At 44.6% G+C, this 25,116-nt stretch overlaps 1 protein-coding gene across 1 annotated transcript in view; it reads left to right on the forward strand.

Moving 5' to 3' along the window:
* The window catches only part of SLC13A3 (solute carrier family 13 member 3), a 49,170-nt gene that overhangs the window by 9,989 nt on the left and 14,065 nt on the right, over positions 1-25,116 (forward strand). Inside the window, exons 2-4 of the mRNA XM_077252774.1 lie at positions 2,500-2,765; positions 5,373-5,536; positions 6,705-6,771. Coding sequence (XP_077108889.1) covers positions 2,500-2,765; positions 5,373-5,536; positions 6,705-6,771 — 497 coding nt within the window. The remainder of the gene's footprint in view (positions 1-2,499; positions 2,766-5,372; positions 5,537-6,704; positions 6,772-25,116) is intronic.

Genomic DNA, 25,116 nt, shown 5'->3' on the forward strand with positions numbered 1-25,116 from the left:
TACGACGGTACGATTCGTGACGTTGTAGCGATATCGTTACGATATTGCAGTGTCTGACACGCAGCAGCGATCAGGGACCCTGCTGAGAATCGTACGTCGTAGCAGATCGTTTGGAACTTTCTTTCATCGCTTCATCACCCGCTGACATCGCTGGATCGTTGTGTGTGACAGCGATCCAACGATGTGTTCGCTTGTAACCAGGGTAAACATCGGGTAACTAAGCGCAGGGCCGCGCTTAGTAACCCGATGTTTACCGTGGTTACCAGCGTAAACGTAAAAAAAACAAACAGTACATACTCACATTCCGGTGTCTGTCCCCCGGCGTCTCAGCTTCTCTGCACTGTGAGCGCCTGCCGGCCGGAAAGCGAGCACAGCGGTGACGCGGTGACGTCACCGCTCTGCTTTCCGGCTATGGTGCTTACACAGTGGAGTGAAGCAGAACGCCGGGGGACAGACACCGGAATGTAAGTATGTACTGTTTGTTTTTTTTACGTTTACGCTGGTAACCAGGGTAAACATCGGGTTACTAAGCGCGGCCCTGCGCTTAGTAACCCGATGTTTACCCTGGTTACCCGGGGACTTCGGCATCGCTCCAGCGCCGTGATTGCACCGTGTGACCGCAGTCTACGACGCTGGAGCGATAATCATACGACGCTGCGACGTCACGGATCGTGCCGTCGTAGCGATCAAAATTGCACTGTGTGACAGTACCCTTAACATCATTGTCGGTTTACAATCAGTGGGAATCTCTAGTGACAAAAGTAACACATTATAATACCAATTAAATAACACGGGAATTAGGAACAAATAAATCAATACTAAGAGAATATTTCTCACAAGTGATAGAAAACATTCTACCTTGTATCAAGCCCTATACTGTCTCCATTCTAATATGGAAATCCAATAAATTTCTCTTTTGGGAGGTTTATTGAGTACAAAGATGATTTGGGGCTGAAATATTGGTAAGTATGCATAGATGTTGTCAGCCACCTTTCCTAGTGTTCTGAATAGCAAATAAAGATGTGTTGTGCAACTGTAAAACTAAGCAGATTTGACTTTCAGGGGTCTGGGAAACGGTGCCTGAATTGGGGTTATGGCATATGCTGAACAAAGAAAATGGACAGCACCTCCAAAAATCTTGAAAAAAAATGATCTAATGCCGCTAGGTAAAAATATATATAACTGAACATGAGGTTCTTAGTTTAACATTCTGATCAGACTGTATGAAGCCCACTGCCATGTCACGGTAAACCTCGTACTGGGTCCTACTACCCTAACAGAACGGAGGCGTGCGCCGACCACCGCCACAGCGGTAATGCACCAGCAGGGCAGATGGCCTGGTGCCCCACAGCCCCCATGCTGCAAGACTGAGTCCCCATGACTCCAAACCGAGCTGCCCCACCAGCACAAAACCGCAACAACAATAGCCGCCACACAGCACTCACACCAAATGAAAGGAGCACTGAAACTCACCTTCCTCCAGCTCTTCAGTGAGAGCAAAAATGGGCTAGAGCCCTTACTTTGCAGTTTCCTTCTAATTAAAATCACCTCTGCCAAATGGGAGGAGTGCACATCCAAAGAAAAAAAAAGGACAGATCATGCAATATGCTGAAAAAGAAAATGGACAGCACCTCCAAAAATCATACAATGATCTAATGCCGCTAGGCAAAAATATATATAACTGAACATGAGGTTCTTAGTTTAACATTCTGATCAGACTGTATGAAGCCCACTGCCATGTCACAGCAAACCTCGTACTGGGTCCTACTGCCCTAACGGAGCGGTGCCGTGCGCTGACCACCACCACCACAGCGGCAATACACCAGCAGGGCAGACGGCCTGGTGCCCGACAGCCCCCATGCTGCAAGACTGAGTCCCCATGACTCCAGACCGAGCCGCCCCACCAGCACCAAACCGCAGCAACAATGGCCACCACACAGCACCCACACCAAATGAAAGGATTGTTTTCCGGCTGGAAAGGCAGATCACTCAGTTCCCGGAGGACAGCAGTGGATGGGGAATGAGGGAGAGATGCTAGAGAGCTGTAAGTGCGGGACCAAGCCTCCTCACTTACATACAAATTGGAAAAGCGATAACTCGAGAAAGGAAAAAAGGATTGAAAATATAAAGGTGCAGATTTAATCTGCATTAGAGTGACCTAAGACACATTGGATCAGCCGGGGTACTAAACCTGATGACAGGTTCCTTTTAACAAAAAAAACAATTTTTAGGAGAATTTGTAGGAAACTTGTTTAAATGGATTGTATGAAATTAGATAAAAATAAAATATGATATACAGCACCGCTCATGTCTGTAGGTTGAGATTGGAATCACAGTGAGTCAATCTGCAAGGAAACAGGGCTAGGATACATTACTGGGCAGATTATAAAGGAGCTGCCCTATTTCTAATATCATACAAATAATATCTTAGATTATAATGATGTCACTTGTTCTCCCAATAAATATACGGTAACTATGATTTTCTGGTTGTATTTGCAGGAAGGAAAATGCCTCTATGTGGTCCTGCTCATGGCCTTATATTGGTGCACAGAAGCGCTGCCTTTGGCAGTAACCGCTTTGCTGCCAATAGTACTATTCCCTTTCATGGGAATCCTGCCTTCCAGCAAAGTCTGTCCCCAATACTTCTTGGATACAAACTTTCTATTCCTTAGTGGACTTCTTATGGCAGCTGCTATTGAACAGTGGAATCTGCACAGAAGAATTGCCTTGAAAGTGCTTATGTTGGTGGGAGTTCAGCCTGCTCGGTAAGGGCTGTCTTTTACAAATACTTTATGTGATTATGTCCATAAGGGGCTGTATTATAATGAAATAATTGTACATAGGGCACAGTATTAACTTATGTACAGTGGCATGTAAAAGTTTGAGCACCCCTGGTTAAAATTACTGTTATTGGGAACAGTCAAGCAAGTGGAAGGTGAAATGATCTTTAACCTATCGTTAAAGGGCCACTGTCACCCCCTCCAGCCGTTATAAACTAAAAGAGTCACCTTGTGCAGCAGTAATGCTGCAGTCTAACAAGGTGGCTCTTTTAGTTTTTGATTAAGTTATTACCTCAATAAAGCGTTTTAAAAATTGGCCACAAAGACCAGATATTGTACCTGGAGGCGGTCCGAATCGTCTTCTATGAATCTCCCAACTGCCGTCACTCTTCTCTTCAGGGGCGATGGTCGCCGCCCCCTTCGCGTTGTTGCTTCTTAAATCCGGCGCCTGTGCTGTGCGTGCCTGCCTGGGGCCTGCGCATTGTTCATTGTCAGTCACATCTCAGATGCCGGGTGCCTGACTGCGCCTGTGCGCGCAGTGCGCCCACCCTGTTCCTGAATCCCCACCCCGCACTGTGTTATTCATTATGCACAGTGCGGGGCTGGGGTTCCTGGGCATGCGCACTGCGCTTGTCAGACGCTCCCCCGGTCCCCAGCCTTCCAGCGTTGTTCTTTGTGGCTGTTCAAAACGTCGGCAATGAAACCTGTATATTCCGGCAATGCTGGAAGGCGGGGGACCGGGGGAGTGTCTGACAAGCGCAGTGCGCATGCCCAGGAACCCCAGCCCCGCACTGTGCATAATGAATAACACAGTGCGGGGCGGGGATTCAGGAACAGGGTGGGCGCACTGCGCGCACAGGCGCAGTCAGGCACCCGGCATCTGAGATGTGACTGACAATGAACAATGCGCAGGCCCCAGGCAGGCACTCACAACGCAGGCGCCGGATTTAAGAAGCAACAACGCGAAGGGGGCGGCGACCATCGCCCCTGAAGAGAAGAGTGACGGCAGTTGGGAGATTCATAGAAGACGATTCGGACCGCCTCCCGGTACAATATCTGGTCTTTGTGGCCAATTTTTAAAACGCTTTATTGAGGTAATAACTTAATCAAAAACTAAAAGAGCCACCTTGTTAGACTGCAGCATTACTGCTGCACAAGGTGGCTCTTTTAGTTTATAACGGCTGGAGGGGGTGACAGTGGCCCTTTAAAGATGAGACATTTCCTTTGTATTTTGGTCTGATGCAAACGTTTGGGCACCCTTGAAGATTTGTGTGCTCAGATAACTTTAACCAAGGTTTCAGACCTTAATTAACCTGTTAAGGTTATGACTTGTTCATTATCATTGTTAGGAAAGGCCAGGTGATGCAAATTTCCCATGTTTATAAAAACCCAGCATCCTCTATTCTTTTAGCTTTTTGAAGTTGCTCTTTCCTCAGTTCGAAATGTAATTAAGAAATAGCAGTTAACAGGAACAGTGGAGGTCAAGATAAGGTTTGGAAGACCAAGCAAAATTTCAGTGAGAACTGCTCGCAGGAATGCTAGAGAGACAAATCAGAACCCCCATTTGATTGCAAAAGACCTTCAGAAAGATTTAGCAGACTCTGGAGTTGTGGTACCTTGTTTTACTGTTCAGATAAACTTAGTTATATTCTTGTGCATAAGGGGCTGCATTATAGTAGTTATATTCTTGTATATAGGGCCAGTATTATAATAGTAATATTCATGTACCTAGGGGAAGTTTTATAATAGTAATATTCTTGTACATAGGGGCAGTATTATAGTAGTTATATTCTTGTATATAGGGGCAGTATTACAGTAGTTATATTCTTGTACATAGGGGGCAGTATTGTAGTAGTTATGTTCTTGTATATAGGGGCAGTATTACAGTAGTTGTATTCTTGTATATAGGGGCAGTATTATGGTAGTTATATTCTTCACATAGGGGCAGTATTATAGTAGCTATATTCTTGTATATATGGGGCAGTATCATAGTAGTTATATTCTTGTACATAGTGGCAGTATTACAGTAGTTATATTCTTCACATAGGGGCAGTATTATAGTAGCTATATTCTTGTATGTAGGGGCAGTATTATCTACTATATAATTGTCTAAGGGTCACTTCCATCTTTCTGTCCTTCTGTCTGTCTGTCCGATGCGTTAGAATTGGGCCACCATCTAGTAGTAGTTATATTCTTGCATATAGGGGCAGTATCATAGTAGTCATATTCTTGCATATAGGGGCAGTATTACAGTAGTTATATTCTTGTTAATCTTGTACATAGGGTGATAGTATTATAGTAGTTATATTATTGTACATAAGGGACAATATTATAGGTGTTATATTCTTCCCCTAAGGAGGCAGCATTACAGTAGTTATAGTCTTCTTCATAGGAGGTATGGGAACTGTGTACGCAAAGCAGTCTATCTTTAATCATAATTATTTTCTGATATATTTAACATTTTTAGATATGTAGTAGCACTAAAGATTGAATTTAGTAGTGGACATACCCTTTAAGTCTACAATAATCTGATTAATGAAATAGTCTGTTCCTAACACCCAACAGAGTAAATATACTTTTCTTTCATTCCAGGCTTATACTAGGAATGATGATAACAACAGCGTTCTTATCTATGTGGCTGAGTAACACTGCATCCACAGCAATGATGCTTCCTATTGCTAACGCCATTCTTAACAGTCTGTTTGGTGAAAAATTTAGCAAGGAGAATGCTATGAAAAGCCCCAACAACTCCCCAGGTAATTTTTGGTGGATGACCGGATAAACAATACAACAGCTAGGTCCATTTGACCACTATTCCTACAGCATTAATACAGTGTTCCAATTTCTAATGGAGGTTCTAATGAACCCAGTGCCCTGGACACCAGTACTTATTGGACATACTGTAACCAGGTTTTCAATCTTTGGACATGAACAAGCAGCAAGCAGAGATCTCATATAGTGAGCAGCTAAAACATAATTTAAAGGTGAAATCTGCATACCATTATGATTAAAAGGATGGTCTGGGACATTAACATTCATGACCCACCAACCTTATGCAGTGGTCTGGACCCCATACATCAAATAGTCATGACCTAAGGTTGTCCGCCAATGTTCTATTCTCTAGTTCTAAGTTAGGACCTAATGGGATCTTTGCCCATGGATGTCAGATATACTCTCCACTGCAAAGCCATTGTCAGGTCATTGCATTAAGATAAAAGTTAAAAAAGAGGACAAGAAGATGGAAATATTTTTTTTTGTTATGAAGAGTGACCGTAAGATAAGAATAGGACTTGTCTATAAGTTATGATCAAAGTCCCCTGTGCTGTTCTCTATGTTGTTAATGGACAATCTGGAGGATAGACCTTTAAACCTAAAGAAAATAAACTCACTTATTTTTAAAGAGCACCTATCACCAGTCTGTGGCTGCCTTTTTTATTTAATAAAAGAGTTGGTGGCCCCAGATTAGTGATTTTACTAAATATAAGTTATTGCCAAAAGTGCTCATAAGTAACCCTAATGTCCCCCGAAAAAGCTCAACTTTCTAGCAAAAGTCACTCCCAAACTTCAGGGTTGCAGATCCTACAACTCCCCACAGCACTACGTTCTTTACCAATCAATTACTGAGTGGAGACCACTTGTTAAAGAAGTCCTCCTCCTATCAAAGTTGTTATCCTCTTAACATATTAACATATTGCAGTCATCATATTATATAGCACTGTGTACTTACAATTGCTAATTTTGCCTTTCCACCTAGTAAATTCTTCTCTTTTCTCTGCTCTATGTAGAAACAAGAAGTATCTTTTCCCTGCATGAATCATTTCCCTTTTTATATCCTATGTAACCTAAGAGAACATATGAAGATGTGTAGATAAATGATAAATTATCGCTTGTCGCAGATGTATTGTTCCTTTTTTTATTATCCAGCTACATTACAGGAGAATGGTTTACACCAGGTCCCTACAGAACTGCAGCTGCTCACCTGCGTTGAAGAGTAAGTAGTTTATTCATAGCTGTCAGCAGTCTGGATTTTTACAAAATATTTAAGAGAAGGAATCATACATTTTTTTTTTAATTTTTTCAAAGCTAGTTTAAATATTGCCTGAACAGTCTAATATATAAGGAGGCCTCCGGATTCTTGCCCAGAAGGGTCAGCCAGTGTGAATTTTGTTTTTCGGGAGATAAGCCACTGCTTAAAACTGTTCGGCAGAGGCTTTCACTGGTCTTCACATAGAAAACACATGAATGTGGACTGCTGAATGAACGCTCGGCTGTCAGCCATCAGATGTGTATGATGTCTATTGCCACCTTTAGTTTAGCAGAGAAAACTCTGAAATGGGTTTAAAATAGGTCTGGTTGCCACAGTGGGAAAAAGATGGCCCCAAAATGACAGTCTAGGATTTGGTTTTGCATTGAATAAAAAAAGAGAAAAGGCATTTTAGCCCCTTCATGACCTTGGGATTTTCCGTTTTTCCGTGTTTGTTTTTCGCTCCCCTCCTTCCCAGAGCCATAACTTTTTTATTTTTCCGTCAATATGGCCATGTGAGGGCTTATTTTTTGCAGGACGAGTTTTACTTTCGAATGACATCATTGGTTTTACCATGTCTTGTACTAGAAAACGGGAAAAAAATTCCAAGTGCGGTGAAATTGCAAAAAAAGTGCAATGCAACACTTGTTTTTTGTTTGGCTTTTTTGCTAGGTTCACTAAATGCTAAAACTGACCTGCCATTTTGATTCTCCAGGTCATTACGAGCTCATAGACACCAAGCATGCCTAGGTTCTTTTTTATCTAAGTGGTGAAAAAAAATTCCAAACTTTGCAAAAAAAACCAAAACAATTGAGCCATTTTCCGATACCCGTAGCATCTCCATTTTTCGTGATCTGGGGTCGGGTGAGGGCTTAATTTTTGCGAGCCGAGCTGACCTTTTTAATGATACCACTTTTGTGAAGATACGTTTGTTTGATCGCCGGTTATTGCATTTTAGTCTCAAGGACCTCTATGGTTACTATCATGTCACACTGGTCAGCGATGCACTCATTTCCGGCCTGATGGCTGGAAGCGCTGGTTATATGCTGCTGTCAGCGTTTGACAGCGGCATTTAACTAGTTAATAGCGTCGGGTGGATCGCGATTCCACCCGTCGCTATTGCGGGCACATGTCAGCTGTTCAAAACAGCTGACATGTCCCGGCTTTGATGCGGGCTCATCGCCGGAGCCCGCATCAAAGTGGAGGTTCTGACCTCGGACATACTATCCCGTCCGAGGTCAGAAAGGGGTTAAGTGTGTTATCCCCTATTTAAGACACAGCAAGCAAAGGATTGCATATGCTCACCTGCCTGGGTTTTGACCTAGCACAACTCAACCCTTATAAGAATGAAGGGCTGCTGCTCTGACGGCTGACCCACTCACCGGTGGGAAGAAACGTATTCAAACCTAGCAGGAAGAAGAGCGGTGATTACCGGATGCTGCCACAGAGTGAAGACAATGTGTATGTTCTCTGGATCTTTAATAATACAACGCTTTCAATGTCAATTTGACTCTCTCATCAGGCACAGTATGTTACACAGAGCTACCTCCCTTATATAAGGGAGGTTAGTAACTTATGTACAGCTTAAAACAATAAATAAATGATTGAAACCAATGTGGGGGTTCATACTGTGTATAGGGGCTGTGGGGTGGCCCATACTGTATATCAGGGACTATGTGAGAGCAGGGCTGTGTGGGGGCTCATGCTGTATATAGGGGACTGAGTGGAGGCTCATTCTGTATATTGGAGGCTATGTGGGGGCTCATTCTGTATATTGGAGGCTATGTGGGGGCTCATGCTGTATATTGGAGGTTATGTGGGAGAGCTCATGCTGTATATAGGATGCTGTGAGGGGGCTCATACTGTATTGTATATAGAGGACTGTGTGTAGGCTCATGCTCTATATAGGGAGTTGTAGCGCCCCCACTGCCGCAGGGCCGAGGGGTACCCGGTACCGGGCCTCTGAGTCTCTGTTCTGGGGTTGTCACGGTGGCTAGACCCGGTCCGTGACCCTGCTGAGGGGCGTACAATAAAGGTGGAGGTATGGGATGATGTTATGGTGCGGTGAAGTGCCGGTCGCAGTAAATAATGAGGACACCAGGTTGCAGTCTCTTTACCTCTTTACTGAAGGCTTCTGGATCCTCAATCCGGAATACGGTTAACCGGGCCGCGCAAGCCTGGCCGGTCCGATGGAACCTCCAGAGTTCCCTTTGCAGGTGGAAATCTGTGCCTACCTTCTAGCGTTTGTGTGTTGTGGTCCTCCCCTGCTGTGCTTACGGGATAGTCCCCACAACTGTTGTGTCTGTTTCTCGTGTTCCCTCACAACTCGATTCTGATGTTCTTCTTCTTCGTCCCCCCAGATCTTATGGTTAGGACGCACCCGTATGACGGGGAGGCTCGGAGCTCTTCCGGGACTCTAGCGTCGCCCCACTCCTGTTGTTACCCCCCTGTGTCTTCCTAGGTCAATTGGGTGAGACAGCCTGCCTATAACTGACTGTTCTGCCGTAGGTTTGAAGTATTGCTTGGAGCCTAGTACTTCCTCGGCGTTCCGGCCACCGGTTATGCGCCTCAGTAGGATGTTGCCTTGTCTTACAGCACGACTCCTACTGGTATTCTCCTTGTTGCGTTGATCTCGTTTCTCACTCAGCACAATAAACCTCGCTTCTTGTCCTTTCTTGGGGTACCGCCGCTATATCGTGCAGGCGCGGTCCCGTAACGTTCTCTCTGGTTGCTAGGCCTCTGTCAGGATCCCACCCCTGACAGGGACCCCTCTGAATCTTCCCCTACAACACCCTCTGCCACAAGGTGTTGCCTGGTTCCAACCCAGTCAGCTTTCTGATCTGACTTCCTATCTAACCCCCAGTTTTACCAGACTGTGAGGAGTGGCCTAATGTATAGTGCCCTTAGCTCCCCCTGGAGGCCAGACTGTGAAATGTATTGGTGTCTGTGATACCTGGTCAGATGAATTCCTTCAGTGCCATCAGACGTACCATAGCCCCCCTTAGTGGCGGAGCAACAGTACTGCAACGACCAGGACTCTGGGGCGCTGCAGACTGTGAGGGGGCTCATACTGTATATAGGAGGCTATGTGTGGGCTCATATTGTATATAGGGGGATGTTGGCATACTTAATTCTGCTTAATATGAACTGATAATATATATATATATAATGATAAATTTAATTGGCATTAATATGTTCATTTTAATATTGAGCAGAATTAATTTCAGCCTATTGGTTCATCCCTCCAGTAGAATCATAGAATCATAGAATCATAGAATGGTAGAGTTGGAAGGGACCTCCTGGGTCATCTGGTCCAACCCCCTGCTCAAAGCAGGATTCACTAAATCATCCCAGACAGTCTGTCCAGCCTCTATTTGAAGTCTTCAATTGAAGGAGAACTCACCACCTCTCGTGGCAGCCTGTTCCACTCATTGATCACCCTAACTGTCAAATTTTTTTTTCTAATATCTAATCTGTGTCTCCTCCCATTCAGTTTCATCCCATTGCTTCCAGTCTTTCCTTGTGTAAATGAAAATAAAGATGATCCTTCTACAATGTGACAGCCCTTGAGATATTTGTAGACAGTTATTAAGTCTCCTCTCACTCTTCTTTTTGGCAAGCTAAACATTCCAAAATCCTGTAACCGTTCCTCATAGGACATGGTTTGCAGACCGGTCACCATTCTGGTCGCTCTTCTTTGAACTTGCTTCAGTTTGTTGATGTCTTTTTTAAAATGCGGTGCCCAAAACTGGACACAGTACTCCAGGTGAGGTCTCACCAAAGAGTAGTAGAGGGCAATAATGACTTCACGTGATCTAGACTGTATGCTTCTGTTAATACATCCCAGAATTGTATTTGCCTTTTTGCTGCTGCATCACACTGTTGACTCATGTTCAGTTTATGATCTATTAGTATACCCAAGTCTTTTTCACATGTGCTGTTGCTTAGCCCTATTCCTCCCATTCTGCATATGCTTTTTTCATTTTCATTGCCCAGATGTAGTACTTTGCATTTTTCCCTGTTAAAAAACATTCTGTTCGTTGCTGCCCACTGCTCCAGTTTATTTATATCTTTTTGAATCCTCTTGCTCACTCTTCTCTAGTATTAGCTATCCCTCCTAGCTTTGTGTCATCAGCAAATTTAATCAGTTACCCCCAATTCCTTCATCTAAATCATTGATAAAGATGTTGAACAATACAGGGCCCAGGACACAGCCCTGTGGTACCCCACTTGAGACATTGTTCCAACTGGATGTGCAGCCGTTTATGACCACTCTTTGAGTCCGATCACTAAGCCAGTTATGAATCCACCTAACAGTTGCCTTGTCCATTCCATACTTAGTCATTTTTTCAATAAGGATGGTGTGAGATACTTTGTCAAATGCTTTGCTGAAGTCAAGATATACTATACCTACAGCATTTCCCTGATCCATCCAGTCAGTGATTCTGTCATAGAAGGAAATTAAGTTAGTCTGACATGACTTATTAGTACAGTCACGGTATCTCATGTGGACCCTCAGGATAATGAATCGCTCACCCCTGATGTATAATATATGTATATGATGGTTTTTAAATTAGTTATAAAAATAAAATATTTATATTTGTAAACCCCTTTTAATTGTGGATCTGCTAGGAAATTGAGACCCTATCTTTGGTTTTCATTGGTTTCATTTAATCCTTCAAATGCCACTGTGTATAGCTTAATCCGAAAAAACTTGGCACTCTAGATGAATAATTATCATATGCAAAAGGTTTATTGATGTGCATCCATAAAGGCAAGTCGAACATTTTTGGTCCACATCCGGACCTTCATCAGAACAAATATAAGAGATATGGTGCAGGGAGAAATGTTAATCCTGTCTCTATAAATTCCAATATTGGTAGGGTAGCCTGGATGCAGCAAGAAGTCCTGTCCACGTAGGCACACGTGTGATGCGACCGGAGTCACTGGGTAAATGGCGCCATTTACCCAGTGACTCCGGTCACATCACACGTGCGCCTACGTGGACAGGACTTCTTGCTGCATCCAGGCTACCCTACCAATATTGGAATTTATAGAGACAGGATTAATGTTTCTCCCTGCACCATATCTCTTATATTTGTTCTGATGAAGGTCCGTATGTGGACCGAAAACGTTCAACTTGCCTTTATGGATGCACATCAATAAACCTTTTGCATATGATAATTATTCATCTAGAGTGCCAAGTTTTTTCGGATTTGGATTTGTTGGGCTGGATACCCTACTTGAGCACCTACTCTATACACTACTACGAGTGCCGTGTTGTTCTATTATTACTGTGTATAGCTTAACTATCTGTTGGTTTTAATTATTTATAAGTTGTGTATAAGTTACTTCCATCCCCTGTATAAAGGAGGAGACTCTGTATAACTTACCCTACCTGATGGAGTCAACCCGACTTCGAAGTGCAATGTATGAATAAAAATCTTCAGTTCTCCGCTCTTTTTCGTGTTTGGTTTGAATAGGATGTTTTTGTACTGTAATGGAAATAGCTTTGTCACTGAAAAGATAAAACTTTTTATGGCCTAATTTAGGGTATGGTCATACTGAGTTTTTTGAGGGGAAACTCTCCAAATCCTCCTTAATACTTGAAGTTTATGCAAATAAGAATTATGGTTAGGTTATATGCGCATGACATCTTTTAAATGCCAGCGTACACGCATCATTTGTGGAGCAGAAAACACTACTAGAAAATGCTGGTGTTTTCCTGAACTGGTCATTTCTGAAGACTTTTTGGACATCTTTTGTGTTAACTTTTTACATTCTATACATAAGATAGTGGCGGCTTCAAAGTGGAAGTTTCCAGAACAATGGATTTCTTACTTGTTTAAGGGCTTCATGGATTTCAAAGCCTGAAAGGTGTTTTCCCATACGCAAAGAGTAATTTTAATCAATAGATTTTGGAATAATATAATAAGTTCTGTTGTGAAATTGGATTTTGGGCTCCCCCGGTGGCCACTGGTGGAATTGAACTGGTGTGCATCATCCCCTCTGTTCACCTGTTTCCATCAGGATGTGGGAGTCGCTATTTAACCTTGCTCCTCTGTCACTTCCATGCCGGTCAACATTGTAATCAGAAGCCTTTCTGTGCATGTTCCTGCTGCTAGACAACTCCCAGCTAAGTTGGACTTTAGTCCTCGTTTGTTTTTGCATTTTGTTCCAGTTCACAGCTGTAGTTTCGTTTCTGTGTCTGGAAAGCTCTTGTGATCTGAAATTGCCACTCTGATGTTATGAGTTAATACTAGAGTCTTAAAGTAATTTCAGGATGGTATTTTGATAGGGTTTTCAGCTGACCATGAAAGTGCCCTTTCTGTCTTCCTGCTATCTAGTAAGCGGACCTCAATTTTGCTAAACCTATTTTCATACTATGTTTGTCATTTCATCTAAAATCACCGCCAATATTTGTGGGGGCCTCTGTCTGCCTTTCGGGGAAATTTCTCTAGAGGTGAGCCAGGACTATATTTTCCTCTGCCAGGATTAGTTAGTCCTCCGGCCGGCGCTGGGCGTCTAGGGATAAAACGCAGGCTACGCTACCCGGCTACTGTTAGTTGTGCGGCAGGTTTAGTTCATGGTCAGTTTAGTTTCCATCCTTCCAAGAGCTAGTTCTTATGTTTGCTGGGCTATGTTCTCTTGCCATTGAGAACCATAACAGTTTGACCGGACACAAAGGGTTAAATTAATTGACAGAGAAAGGAGAGAAAAGAGAAGTCTGCTGAAGATTTTTTTTTTTTTTCCCCCTTCCCTTCAGTTCTGAGTGTGCTTGTAATTGAATCTCTTGCAAGTCTGCCTATATTGCAGCCTTTCTCTCTCTCTCTCTCCTTCTAATCCTGGAATGGCTCTGTGTTCACCTGTTTAAAATGGATATTCAGAGTTTAGCTGCAGGTTTGAATAATCTCACCACGAAAGTTCAAAATTTACAAGATTTTGTTGTTCATGTTCCTATATCTGAACCTAGAATTCCTTTGCCTGAATTTTTCTCGGGGAATAGATCTTGCTTTCAAAATTTTAAAAATAATTGCAAGTTGTTTTTGTCCCTGAAATCTCGCTCTGCTGGAGATCCTGCTCAGCAGGTCAGGATTGTGATTTCCTTGCTCCGGGGCGACCCTCAGGATTGGGCTTTTGCATTGGCTCCAGGGGATCCTGCGTTGCTCAATGTGGATGCGTTTTTTCTGGCCTTGGGGTTGCTTTATGAGGAACCTCAGTTAGAGCTTCAGGCGGAAAAGGCCTTGATGTCCCTATCTCAGGGGCAAGACGAAGCTGAAATATACTGCCAGAAATTCCGTAAATGGGCTGTGCTTACTCAGTGGAATGAGTGCGCCCTGGCGGCGAATTTCAGAGAGGGTCTCTCTGATGCCATTAAGGATGTTATGGTGGGGTTCCCTGTGCCTGCGGGTCTGAATGAGTCCATGACAATGGCTATCCAGATCGATAGGCGTCTGCGGGAGCGCAAACCTGTGCACCATTTGGCGGTGTCTACTGAGAAGACGCCAGAGAATATGCAATGTGATAGAATTCTGTCCAGAAGTGAACGGCAGAATTTAAGACGAAAAAATGGGTTGTGCTTCTATTGCGGTGATTCAACTCATGTTATATCAGCATGCTCTAAGCGTACTAAGAAGCTTGATAAGTCTGTTTCAATTGGCACTTTACAGTCTAAGTTTATTCTATCTGTGACCCTGATTTGTTCTTTATCATCTATTACCGCGGATGCCTATGTCGACTCTGGCGCCGCTTTGAGTCTTATGGATTGGTCCTTTGCCAAACGCTGTGGGTATGATTTGGAGCCTCTTGAAACTCCTATACCCCTGAAGGGGATTGACTCCACCCCATTGGCTAGTAATAAACCACAATACTGGACACAAGTAACTATGCGGATTAATCCGGATCATCAGGAGATTATTCGCTTTCTTGTGCTGTATAACCTACATGATGTGTTGGTGCTTGGATTGCCATGGCTGCAATCTCATAACCCAGTCCTTGACTGGAAAGCTATGTCTGTGTTAAGCTGGGGATGTAAGGGGACGCATGGGGACGTACCTGTGGTTTCCATTTCATCATCTATTCCCTCTGAGATTCCTGAATTCTTGACTGAATTTCGTGACGTTTTTGAAGAACCTAAGCTTGGTTCATTACCTCCGCACCGGGAGTGCGATTGTGCCATAGATTTGATTCCGGGTAGTAAATACCCTAAGGGTCGTTTATTTAATCTGTCTGTGCCTGAACATGCTGCTATGCGAGAATATATAAAGGAGTCCTTGGAAAAGGGACATATTCGTCCTTCGTCATCTCCCTTAGGAGCCGGTTTTTTCTTTATGGCTAAGAAAGATGGCTCTTTGAGTGTTATGACCCCAATGGCGAGGGTCTCAGAGGAACGTGGAAGTCTGCAGAATACAAAAATCCAGCTCATAGGGCAGTGGTAACTGGGTTGACCATATATCTACTCCTAACGCCAACACTAGAAGTAGCCGGGGATCATTCCTACGTTGATTCTAGATGACACGCGCCAGCCGGAGAATCTAGCTACCCCTAGTAGAGGAAAACAAAGACCTTTCTTTCCTCCAGAGAAGGGGACCCCAAAGCTGGATAGAAGCCCCCCACAAATAATGACGGTGAGGTAAGAGGAAATGACAAACACAGAAATGAACCAGGTTTAGCACAGAGAGGCCCGCTTACTGATAGCAGAATAAAGAAAGGTAACTTATATGGTCAACAAAAACCCTATCAAAATCCACACTGGAAATTCAAGAACCCCCGAACCGTCTAACGGTCCGGGGGGAGAACACCAGCCCCCCTAGAGCTTCCAGCAAAGGACAGGATATAGTTTTGGAACAAGCTGGACAAAAATACAAAACCAAAACAAATAGCAAAAAGCAAAAGGCAGACTTAGCTGATATAACTGGAACCAGGATCAGTAGACAAGAGCACAGCAGACTAGCTCTGATAACTACGTTGCCAGGCATTGAACTGAAGGTCCAGGGAGCTTATATAGCAACACCCCTAACTAACGACCCAGGTGCGGATAAAAGGAATGACAGAAAAACCAGAGTCAAAAAACTAGTAACCACTAGAGGGAGCAAAAAGCAAATTCACAACAGTACCCCCCCCTTAGTGAGGGGTCACCGAACCCTCACCACGACCACCAGGGCGATCAGGATGAGCGGCATGAAAGGCACGAACTAAATCGGCCGCATGAACATCAGAGGCGACCACCCAGGAATTATCCTCCTGACCATAGCCCTTCCACTTGACCAGGTACTGAAGCCTCCGCCTGGAGAGGCGAGAATCCAAGATCTTCTCCACCACGTACTCCAACTCGCCCTCAACCAACACCGGAGCAGGAGGCTCAGCAGAAGGAACTACAGGCACAATGTACCGCCGCAACAAGGACCTATGAAATACATTGTGAATAGCAAACGACACAGGAAGATCCAGACGAAAAGATACCGGATTAAGGATTTCCAATATCTTGTAAGGCCCAATAAAACGAGGTTTAAATTTGGGAGAGGAGACCTTCATAGGAACAAAGCGGGAAGAAAGCCATACCAAATCCCCAACGCGTAGTCGGGGACCCACACTGCGGCGGCGGTTGGCAAAGCGCTGAGCCTTCTCCTGTGACAACTTCAAGTTGTCCACCACATGATTCCAGATCTGCTGCAACCTATCCACCACAGAATCCACCCCAGGACAGTCAGAAGGCTCCACATGACCCGAAGAAAAGCGAGGATGGAAACCAGAGTTGCAGAAAAAAGGTGAAACCAAGGTGGCGGAACTAGCCCGATTATTAAGGGCAAACTCAGCCAACGGCAAGAATGTCACCCAATCGTCCTGATCAGCAGAGACAAAACACCTCAAATAAGCCTCCAAAGTCTGATTGGTTCGCTCCGTCTGTCCATTAGTCTGAGGATGGAAAGCAGACGAAAACGACAAATCAATGCCCATCCTACTACAAAAGGATCGCCAGAACCTGGAAACGAACTGGGATCCTCTGTCAGACACAATATTCTCAGGGATGCCGTGCAAACGAACCACGTTCTGGAAAAACACAGGAACCAGATCGGAAGAGGAAGGCAGCTTAGGCAAAGGAACCAAATGGACCATCTTGGAGAAGCGATCACATATCACCCAGATAACGGACATGCCCTGAGATAGCGGAAGATCAGAAATGAAATCCATGGAGATATGTGTCCAAGGTCTCTTCGGGACAGGCAAGGGCAAGAGCAAACCGCTGGCACGAGAACAGCAAGGCTTAGCTCGAGCACAAGTCCCACAGGACTGCACAAATGACCGCACATCCCTTGACAAGGAAGGCCACCAAAAGGACCTGGCCACCAGATCTCTGGTGCCAAAAATTCCCGGGTGACCTGCCAACACCGAGGAATGAACCTCGGAAATGACTCTGCTGGTCCACTTATCCGGGACAAACAGTCTGTCAGGTGGACAAGACTCAGGCCTATCAGCCTGAAATCTCTGCAACACACGTCGCAGATCCGGAGAAATAGCTGACAAGATAACTCCATCTTTAAGAATACCAACAGGATCAGCGACTCCAGGAGCATCAGGCACAAAGCTCCTAGAAAGAGCATCGGCCTTCACATTCTTTGAACCAGGTAAATACGAGACAACAAAATCAAAGCGGGAGAAAAACAATGACCAGCGGGCCTGTCTCGGATTAAGGCGTTTAGCAGACTCGAGATACATCAGATTTTTGTGATCAGTCAAGACCACCACACGATGCTTAGCACCCTCGAGCCAATGACGCCACTCCTCAAATGCCCATTTCATGGCCAACAACTCCCGATTGCCCACATCATAATTTCGCTCAGCAGGCGAAAACTTCCTAGAGAAAAAGGCACAAGGTTTCATAACAGAGCAACCAGGGCCTCTCTGCGACAAAACGGCCCCTGCCCCAATCTCCGAAGCATCCACCTCAACCTGAAAGGGAAGTGAGACGTCAGGCTGGCACAAAACAGGCGCCGAAGTAAACCGGCGTTTCAACTCCTGGAAAGCCTCCACGGCAGCAGGAGCCCAGTTAGCTACATCGGAGCCCTTCTTGGTCATATCCGTCAAAGGTTTCACAATGCTAGAAAAATTAGCGATAAAACGACGGTAGAAGTTAGCGAAGCCCAAGAACTTCTGAAGACTCTTAACTGACGAGGGCTGAGTCCAATCACGAATAGCTCGGACCTTGACTGGGTCCATCTCCACAGCAGAAGGGGAAAAAATGAACCCCAAAAAGGGAACCTTCTGTACACCAAAGAGACACTTTGAGCCCTTGACAAACAAAGAATTTTCACGCAAAATTTTAAAGACCAACCTGACCTGCTCCACATGCGAATCCCAATTATCAGATAAAACCAAAATATCATCCAGATAAACAATCAAAAATTTATCCAGATACTTCCGGAAAATGTCATGCATAAAGGACTGAAAAACTGAAGGCGCATTGGAGAGACCAAAAGGCATCACCAAGTACTCAAAATGACCTTCGGGCGTATTGAATGCGGTTTTCCATTCATCACCTTGCTTAATGCGCACAAGGTTGTACGCACCACGAAGGTCTATCTTGGTGAACCACTTGGCACCCTTAATCCGGGCAAACAAGTCAGACAACAGCGGTAAAGGATACTGAAATTTGACAGTGATCTTATTTAAAAGCCGATAATCAATACAAGGTCTCAAAGATCCGTCCTTTTTTGCCACAAAAAAGAATCCCGCACCAAGAGGGGAAGAAGACGGACGAATATGTCCTTTTTCCAGAGACTCCTTGATATATGAACGCATAGCGGTATGTTCAGGTACCGACAGATTAAACAGTCTTCCCTTAGGAAATTTACTGCCTGGGATCAAATCTATAGCACAGTCACAGTCCCTATGAGGAGGCAGTGCACTGGACTCAGACTCACTGAAGACATCCTGATAATCAGACAAATACTCCGGAACTTCCGAAGGCGTAGACGAAGCAATAGACACAGGCAGGGAATCCCCATGAATACCACGACAGCCCCAACTTGAGACTGACATAGCCTTCCAGTCCAGGACTGGATTATGGGTCTGTAACCATGGCAGCCCTAAAACAACCAAATCATGCATTTTATGTAAAACCAGGAAACGTATCACCTCGCGGTGTTCAGGAGTCATGCACATGGTAACCTGTGTCCAATACTGCGGTTTATTTGCAGCCAATGGTGTAGCATCAATACCCCTAAGAGGAATAGGATTTTCCAATGGTTCAAGAGTAAAACCACAGCGCTTAGCAAATGAGAGATCCATGAGACTCAGGGCAGCACCTGAATCTACAAACGCCATGACAGGATAAGATGACAGTGAGCAAATCAAAGTTACAGACAGAATAAATTTAGGTTGCAAATTACCAACGGAGACAGGACTAACAACCTTAGCTATACGTTTAGAGCATGCTGAGATAACATGTGTAGAATCACCACAGTAGTAGCACAAGCCATTCCGGCGTCTATGAATTTTCCGCTCATTTCTAGTCAGGATTCTATCACATTGCATTAAATCAGGTGTCTGTTCAGACAACACCATGAGGGAATTTGCGGTTTTTCTATCACATTGCACCGAATTAGGTGTCTGTTCAGACAACACCATGAGGGAATTTGCGGTTTTGCGCTCCCGCAACCGCCGGTCAATTTGAATAGCCAGTGCCATAGTATCATTCAGACCTGTGGGAATGGGAAAACCCACCATAACATTCTTAATGGCTTCAGAAAGGCCATTTCTAAAATTAGCGGCCAGTGCACACTCGTTCCAATGTGTCAGCACGGACCATTTCCGAAATTTTTGGCAATACACTTCAGCCTCGTCCTGCCCCTGAGACATAGCCAGCAAGGCCTTTTCTGCCTGAATCTCAAGATTGGGTTCCTCATAAAGTAAACCGAGCGCCAGAAAAAACGCATCAAGATCAGCCAATGCCGGATCTCCTGGCGCCAGCGAAAAAGCCCAATCCTGAGGGTCGCCCCGTAAGAACGAAATAACAATTTTTACTTGCTGAGCAGAATCTCCAGATGAACAGGGTCTCAGGGACAAAAACAATTTACAATTATTCACGAAATTCCTAAACTTAAACCTGTCTCCGGAAAACAGTTCAGGAATCGGTATTTTAGGTTCTGACCTAGGATTTCTGATAACATAGTCTTGTATGCCCTGCACACGAGTAGCCAGCTGGTCCACACTTGTAATCAAGGTCTGGACATTCATGTCTGCAGCAAGCATAGCCACTCTGAGGTAAAGGGGAAGAAAAAAAAAAAAAAAAAACTCAGAATCTTCTTTCTTATAATCCCTCTTCTGCAATGCATTAAACATTTAATACTGGCCTGGCAAACTGTTATGACCCCAATGGCGAGGGTCTCAGAGGAACGTGGAAGTCTGCAGAGTACAAAAATCCAGCTCATAGGGCAGTGGTAACTGGGTTGACCATATATCTACTCCTAACGCCAACACTAGAAGTAGCCGGGGATCATTCCTACGTTGATTCTAGATGACACGCGCCAGCCGGAGAATCTAGCTACCCCTAGTAGAGGAAAACAAAGACCTTTCTTGCCTCCAGAGAAGGGGACCCCAAAGCTGGATAGAAGCCCCCCACAAATAATGACGGTGAGGTAAGAGGAAATGACAAACACAGAAATGAACCAGGTTTAGCACAGAGAGGCCCGCTTACTGATAGCAGAATAAAGAAAGGTAACTTATATGGTCAACAAAAACCCTATCAAAATCCACACTGGAAATTCAAGAACCCCCGAACCGTCTAACGGTCCGGGGGGAGAACACCAGCCCCCCTAGAGCTTCCAGCAAAGGACAGGATATAGTTTTGGAACAAGCTGGACAAAAATACAAAACCAAAACAAATAGCAAAAAGCAAAAGGCAGACTTAGCTGATATAACTGGAACCAGGATCAGTAGACAAGAGCACAGCAGACTAGCTCTGATAACTACGTTGCCAGGCATTGAACTGAAGGTCCAGGGAGCTTATATAGCAACACCCCTAACTAACGACCCAGGTGCGGATAAAAGGAATGACAGAAAAACCAGAGTCAAAAAACTAGTAACCACTAGAGGGAGCAAAAAGCAAATTCACAACATTTGAGACCGTGTATTGATTATCGGCTTTTGAATAAAATCACGGTTAAATATCAATATCCGTTGCCACTGCTGACTGATTTGTTTGCTCGCATAAAGGGGGCCAAGTGGTTCTCTAAGATAGATCTCCGTGGGGCGTATAATTTGGTGCGAATTAAGCAGGGGGATGAGTGGAAGACCGCATTTAATACGCCCGAGGGCCACTTTGAGTATTTGGTGATGCCTTTTGGTCTTTCAAATGCCCCTTCAGTCTTTCAGTCCTTTATGCATGACATTTTCCGTGATTATTTGGATAAATTTATGATTGTGTATCTGGATGATATTTTGATTTTTTCGGATGACTGGGACTCTCATGTCCAGCAGGTCAGGAGGGTTTTTCAGGTTTTGCGGTCTAATTCCTTGTGTGTGAAGGGTTCTAAGTGCGTTTTTGGGGTTCAAAAGATTTCCTTTTTGGGATATATTTTTTCCCCCTCTTCCATCGAGATGGATCCTGTCAAGGTTCAGGCTATTTGTGATTGGACGCAACCCTCTTCTCTTAAGAGTCTTCAGAAATTTTTGGGCTTTGCTAACTTTTATCGTCGATTTATTGCTGGTTTTTCTGATGTTGTTAAACCATTGACTGATTTGACTAAGAAGGGTGCTGATGTTGCTGATTGGTCCCCTGCTGCTGTGGAGGCCTTTCGGGAGCTTAAGCGCCGCTTTTCTTCCGCCCCTGTGTTGCGTCAGCCTGATGTTGCTCTTCCTTTTCAGGTTGAGGTCGACGCTTCTGAAATCGGAGCTGGGGCAGTTTTGTCGCAGAGAAGTTCCGATTGTTCCGTGATGAGACCTTGTGCCTTTTTCTCGCGTAAATTTTCGCCCGCCGAGCGGAATTATGATGTTGGGAATCGGGAGCTTTTGGCCATGAAGTGGGCTTTTGAGGAGTGGCGTCATTGGTTTGAGGGGGCTAGACATCAGGTGGTGGTATTGACTGACCACAAAAATCTAATTTATCTTGAGTCCGCCAGACGCCTGAATCCTAGACAGGCGCGCTGGTCGTTGTTTTTCTCTCGGTTTAATTTTGTGGTGTCCTACCTGCCGGGTTCTAAGAATGTTAAGGCGGATGCCCTTTCTAGGAGTTTTGAGCCTGACTCCCCTGGTAACTCTGAACCTACAGGTATCCTTAAGGATGGAGTGATATTGTCTGCCGTTTCTCCAGACCTGCGGCGGGCCTTGCAGGAGTTTCAGGCGGATAGACCTGATCGTTGCCCACCTGGTAGACTGTTTGTTCCTGATGATTGGACCAGTAAAGTCATTTCTGAGGTTCATTCTTCTGCGTTGACAGGTCATCCTGGAATCTTTGGTACCAGGGATTTGGTGGCAAGGTCCTTCTGATGGCCTTCCCTGTCTCGAGATGTGCGAGGCTTTGTGCAGTCTTGTGACGTTTGTGCTCGGGCCAAGCCTTGTTGTTCTCGGGCTAGTGGATTGTTGTTGCCCTTGCCTATCCCGAAGAGGCCCTGGACGCACATCTCGATGGATTTTATTTCGGATCTTCCTGTTTCTCAGAAGATGTCTGTCATCTGGGTGGTGTGTGACCGTTTCTCTAAGATGGTCCATTTGGTTCCCCTGCCTAAGTTGCCTTCTTCTTCCGAGTTGGTTCCTCTGTTTTTTCAAAATGTGGTCCGTTTGCATGGTATTCCGGAGAATATCGTTTCTGACAGAGGAACCCAGTTCGTGTCTAGATTTTGGCGAGCATTCTGTGCTAGGATGGGCATAGATTTGTCTTTCTCGTCTGCTTTCCATCCTCAGACTAATGGCCAGACCGAGCGGACGAATCAGACCTTGGAGACATATTTGAGGTGTTTTGTGTCTGCAGATCAGGATGATTGGGTTGCTTTTTTGCCTTTAGCGGAGTTTGCCCTCAATAATCGGGCCAGCTCTGCCACCTTGGTGTCTCCTTTTTTCTGTAATTCGGGGTTTCATCCTCGATTTTCTTCTGGTCAGGTGGAATCTTCGGATTGTCCTGGAGTGGATGCTGTGGTGGAGAGGTTGCATCAGATTTGGGGGCAGGTAGTGGACAATTTGAAGTTGTCCCAGGAGAAGACTCAGCTTTTTGCCAACCGCCGGCGTCGGGTTGGTCCTCGGCTTTGTGTTGGGGACTTGGTGTGGTTGTCTTCTCGTTTTGTCCCTATGAGGGTTTCTTCTCCTAAGTTTAAGCCTCGGTTCATCGGCCCGTACAAGATATTGGAGATTCTTAACCCTGTGTCCTTCCGTTTGGACCTCCCTGCATCTTTTTCTATTCATAATGTTTTTCATCGGTCATTGTTGCGCAGGTATGAGGTACCGGTTGTGCCTTCCGTTGAGCCTCCTGCTCCGGTGTTGGTTGAGGGCGAGTTGGAGTACGTTGTGGAAAAAATCTTGGACTCCCGTGTTTCCAGACGGAAACTCCAGTATCTGGTCAAATGGAAGGGATACGGTCAGGAGGATAATTCTTGGGTGACTGCCTCTGATGTTCATGCCTCCGATCTGGTCCGTGCCTTTCATAGGGCTCATCCTGATCGCCCTGGTGGTTCTGGTGAGGGTTCGGTGCCCCCTCCTTGAGGGGGGGGTACTGTTGTGAAATTGGATTTTGGGCTCCCCCGGTGGCCACTGGTGGAATTGAACTGGTGTGCATCATCCCCTCTGTTCACCTGTTTCCATCAGGATGTGGGAGTCGCTATTTAACCTTGCTCCTCTGTCACTTCCATGCCGGTCAACATTGTAATCAGAAGCCTTTCTGTGCATGTTCCTGCTGCTAGACAACTCCCAGCTAAGTTGGACTTTAGTCCTCGTTTGTTTTTGCATTTTGTTCCAGTTCACAGCTGTAGTTTCGTTTCTGTGTCTGGAAAGCTCTTGTGATCTGAAATTGCCACTCTGATGTTATGAGTTAATACTAGAGTCTTAAAGTAATTTCAGGATGGTATTTTGATAGGGTTTTCAGCTGACCATGAAAGTGCCCTTTCTGTCTTCCTGCTATCTAGTAAGCGGACCTCAATTTTGCTAAACCTATTTTCATACTATGTTTGTCATTTCATCTAAAATCACCGCCAATATTTGTGGGGGCCTCTGTCTGCCTTTCGGGGAAATTTCTCTAGAGGTGAGCCAGGACTATATTTTCCTCTGCCAGGATTAGTTAGTCCTCCGGCCGGCGCTGGGCGTCTAGGGATAAAACGCAGGCTACGCTACCCGGCTACTGTTAGTTGTGCGGCAGGTTTAGTTCATGGTCAGTTTAGTTTCCATCCTTCCAAGAGCTAGTTCTTATGTTTGCTGGGCTATGTTCTCTTGCCATTGAGAACCATAACAAAGTTCCACATAAAGTTTTCCTGTGCTGGGATAATCTTTTAAATGTGCCCCTGCTGTGTACTGTGTAATGACCGTTTCTGACTGTACAAGAACATGGTCTGATTATACCACAGCTCTAGGGCAGGGGAGAAAGCAAAAGAGGATACAGACATTACAGCGCGGGATCACAAATAATTCTTCTTGTGAGTTAAAACATTGATTAAAAACAGGCAGGGAAATGTTTTACCTCACCAAAAGAATCAGCAGTGATCCCGTGCTGTGCTGTCTGTATACTCTTTTCCTTCCCCCCTGCCCAGGAGATGTGGAATGATCAGATCATGTCCCTGTACGGTCAGACACGGCCATTACAGAGTACACAGCAGGGGCACATTTATAAGATTATCTCAGCACAGGGACATTTATTTTAAACACATCCAATTCTGGAACTTATTATTATTACAAGATCTATTCATTAAAATCAACTTTGTGCGAAAACCCCTTTAAGCAGTTAAAAGAAGATACAAAATATGGAACATTTGCACAAGTCATTTTAACCCCTTAACGACCAGAGGTATTTTTGGTTTTGCGTTTTCATTTTTTGCTCCCCCTCTTCCCAGAGCCATAACTTTTTTATTTTTGGTCAAAGTGGCCACGTGAGGTCTTGTTTTTTGTGGGACGAGTTGTACTCTTGAACGACACCAATAGTTTTACCATGTCAAGCTGACATTTTTACTGATACCATTTTGATGCAGATATGATCTTTTGACTGCACGTTATTGCATTTTATTGCAATGTTGCAGCGACCAAAAAACATAATTCTGGTGTTTTTAATTTTTTACTTGTTATGCCATTTAACGATTGGGTTAATTTTTTTTTTATATTGATAGATTGGGCGATTCT

This window comes from Ranitomeya variabilis, chromosome 4, assembly GCF_051348905.1.
Source record: "Ranitomeya variabilis isolate aRanVar5 chromosome 4, aRanVar5.hap1, whole genome shotgun sequence".
NCBI lineage: Eukaryota > Metazoa > Chordata > Amphibia > Anura > Dendrobatidae > Ranitomeya > Ranitomeya variabilis.